This window comes from Lytechinus pictus, chromosome 15, assembly GCF_037042905.1.
Source record: "Lytechinus pictus isolate F3 Inbred chromosome 15, Lp3.0, whole genome shotgun sequence".
In the NCBI taxonomy this organism is placed as follows: Eukaryota; Metazoa; Echinodermata; class Echinoidea; order Temnopleuroida; family Toxopneustidae; genus Lytechinus; species Lytechinus pictus.
The window spans coordinates 30365145-30368578 of NC_087259.1; the positions used below are offsets into that span (position 1 = coordinate 30365145).

Here is a 3434-nt window from a genome sequence, read left to right on the forward strand (position 1 = left end):
ATATAGATTGCAATATTCAAATGCTCATAACTTTCTCATTATTTTTCTGATTTTTTTCAAACTTTCTTTGTTCTTATTCTTTGATTTTTCTGTTCCGACACAAGCCTACTTCTTCCAAAGGTTTCATTCCCCTTTAGTATCAATCAAGTGCCTCGTATCATAAATCAATTACGTGTAAATTTAGTGTACCTGTTAGTTTATGGCAGACCAGTTATTGAACGTATTATTGATTATAAATTTTTATTCTATATCTCTAAAATTTCCCTAACAGGACAACAGTATTTTCATGGTATATTATTGTCTCGCCTGCATAGCAGAGCGAGACTATAGGCGCCGCTTATCTGACGGCGGCGGCGTCATCAACATTGAAATCTTAACCAAGATTAAGTTTTTGAAATGTCATCATAACTTAGAAAGTATATGGACCTCGTTCATGAAACTTGGACATAAGGGTAATCAAGTATTACTAAACATCCTGCCTGAGTTTCAGGTCACATGACCAAGGTCAAAGGTCATTTAGGGTCAATGAACTTAGACCATGTTGGGGGAATCAATATAAAAATCATAAACAAGGTTAAGTTTTTGAAATGTCGTCATAACTTTGAAGAGTATATGGACCTAGTGCATGAAACTTGGACATAAGGAGGATAGTGTATCATTGAAGATCCTGCCTAAGTTTCAGGTCACATGACCAAGGTCAAAGGTCACTTAGGGTCGACAAACTTTGACCATGTTGGGGGTATTTGTGGAATTGTCATCATAACTTTAAAATTTTATGGAACTAGTTGATGATACTTGGTACATAAGAGTAACCATGTATCCCTGAATATTTTGTGTGTGCTTCAGGTCACATGACCAAAATCAAAGGTAATTTAGGGTCAATGAACTTTGGCCGTGTTGGGGTACTTGTTGAATTCAATTCAATTAATCCTATTAAAGATTGATAAATGGACAATAGAATGTTATGAGGTAAGACCTTTTTCAATCTACTTATTGCTCCAATAACCCTTGATATTTTGTTTGAAATGTAAACTTATATGATTTTTCCAAGTTATTTTGGGTGGGACGTTCCGACTTACATCTCCATTACCCCATTTCTGGCTGGAGTGACCTTTTAGAGAACTGATGTTGGACGTGCATGTTGCTAGGTTCCCCCCTTTTCTACCATCTAGTGACCCCATAATCAAAGGGCCGACTTCACGTCCACCCGACCTCAGGAATTCCAGCGGCCCGGTGGGACTGAGGAGATTGTCTGTCAAGTGATAAAGCATTACGCAACCAAAAGTATTGACCGAAAATGTTACCTGAAAAACATCCATTCCTTCAGTGATGTCAGTCCTTCGGGCCTGCACCTGTAACTTGCATTTTTCCTGTTACAGGGGTGGCGGGGTACCGCAATTGGTGCTTGCAATTGGCGCCATCATCGTGAGCATCCATGGGCAGGCCGCCGCGGACAGGGCAATTTCACCCTTGACCGCATCAATTGGCATTCAATAAAACTTGCAGTGATAGCTTTCGGGGCATTCCGCTGTCACTTGGGCATGGACCGCCCCCAGAGGAGCAGCACCTCCGCCGGATCCGAGGAATTTGCTTAGGACGGACAAATTCTTTTTGTTTATTATTGATTCTGCATAGCATTTACAGATTATATGATTCCAAACGTTACAAATAGATTCCAAAACAGATATCTATCTGCTGAAACGTGGTTACAATGTATGACACCTTACATTACCTTACATTACCTTACATCCCCTTTCTGACTTTCGGAAAGTGCATGGGCGAGCCGTAGGTCTTAGTGGTTCATGAAAGCTTTAATCCGAATCGTGTCACACAACACCTTTTGCAGGATGTCGCGGACGCGGCCCTTGCTCAGGCCTAGAATCTTAACCACCTCGTCATTCTTGGGGCACCATGTACCCCAGGCTCCACAGACGAAGCCATATACCTGTACAGTCGAGGGGTTGTATTTTTGCTTCAACAACGGTTTTAACGGTGTGTGTTTCTTTACCTTGCCCTCCCATGCCTTCCTCAGCCGATTGGGACTGTCATCCCATACTATGGTCGGGTCTAACACGTAACAAGGAGTCCCTTCCCCCGAACAGAGAATGAAATCTGGTTTGAGCTTTTCCAATCCAAATTTGCACATGGGTTCTTCCATGATTCTGTAGCCTGCCGCCTCGGCTGCTTTTGTTAGAGATATACAGACCCTGTCATGCCTGATAAGTCTTAGATCTTTCATGGCTCTACAGTGCCCTGAGATGTGGCCAGTTGTCTCAGGGTACTCTTTGCATTTTCTGCAATTTGTATTCATACCAATAGTTCCTCTTGCCATAGTGACCCTTGTGGGTACTACATTGGCTCGCACCTTCAGTGCCCAGAGGTACTCGTTCTCTGTCATTAAACTCTTGTTCCTCAACCATCTATTCCCTTCCCTGAATCTGTAACACATCACCCCTCTGCCCTGGCTAGGCTGAGACTTCCAATTATCTTTGTGCCTCTTCCTCCATTTTTCATGTGCCCTTTTTGTGCCGATAGGCACTGGGAGGTTTGCATTCTCCCCAATTTCGATTGCCTTGTTTTCCAAATTTAAGGCGTTGGCTAGGCCTGCCACTATGGCGTCTTCTGACCTAGCAACTTCGATCAGTTTTCTCATACCCACCGTCGGAACGTAATCCGCCAGGGAAGTGATCCCCAATCCTCCCTCCCTGGCCCTTGTGTAAATAAAGCCTTTCGTAATGAAATTAGGGAGGAAGAGCCACTTTTCACATACGGTAGCCCTTAACTCTTTGCACGCTGAATTATTTTGGGGGGAATAATGACAATTGTTTCCATGTTATTTTCTTTGAATCAAGATTTACATATTGCATCAATGATACTGATAATTATCATATACATGTAGATGTTATCCAAGAACTTTTGCCATTTATCAGCTTCTCTAATATGAAGTTAGTGGATAAAACTATTTATTACGATTGTTGAATTTAATTGTACGAATGTGCAAAATTGCAACATCAGCGTGCAAAGGGTTAATAGCAAGATCAATCAGCCTTATCTTTGTTCGGCTGTATCCGCCTTCAATCAATTGATAGGCTATCTTTGGAATTACATGTGTAGACAACATGTAAATACGCTGCCTAGGCTTCAATGCCGCCCTACTTATTCGTTCACAGCGTTCAGTAACCAATTACCTTACATCCCCTTTCTGGCTTTTGGAAAGTGCATGGGCGAGCCGTAGATCTTAGTGGTTCATGAAAGCTTTAATCCGAATCGTGTCACACAACACCTTTTGCAGGATGTCGCGGACGCGGCCCTTGCTCAGGCCTAGAATCTTAACCACCTCGTCATTCTTGGGGCACCATGTACCCTTGGCTCCACAGACGAAGCCATATACCTGTACAGTCGAGGGGTTGTATTTTTGCTTCAACACCGGTTTT

At 42.6% G+C, this 3434-nt stretch overlaps 1 protein-coding gene across 1 annotated transcript; it reads right to left on the bottom strand.

Moving 5' to 3' along the window:
* Nucleotides 1–1792: 1792 nt before the first annotated feature.
* LOC135156777 (uncharacterized) lies at nucleotides 1793–2653 on the bottom strand. Its single transcript, XM_064110067.1, has one exon. It carries the CDS (start codon nucleotides 2651–2653, stop codon nucleotides 1793–1795), a length of 861 nt encoding a protein of 286 aa, XP_063966137.1.
* Between the last annotated feature and the right edge of the window lie 781 nt (nucleotides 2654–3434).

Bases quoted from the DNA above. Each gene is read 5' to 3' on its own strand.
- LOC135156777 (XM_064110067.1), bottom strand. From the start codon at position 2,653: ATGAGAAAACTGATCGAAGTTGCTAGGTCAGAAGACGCCATAGTGGCA.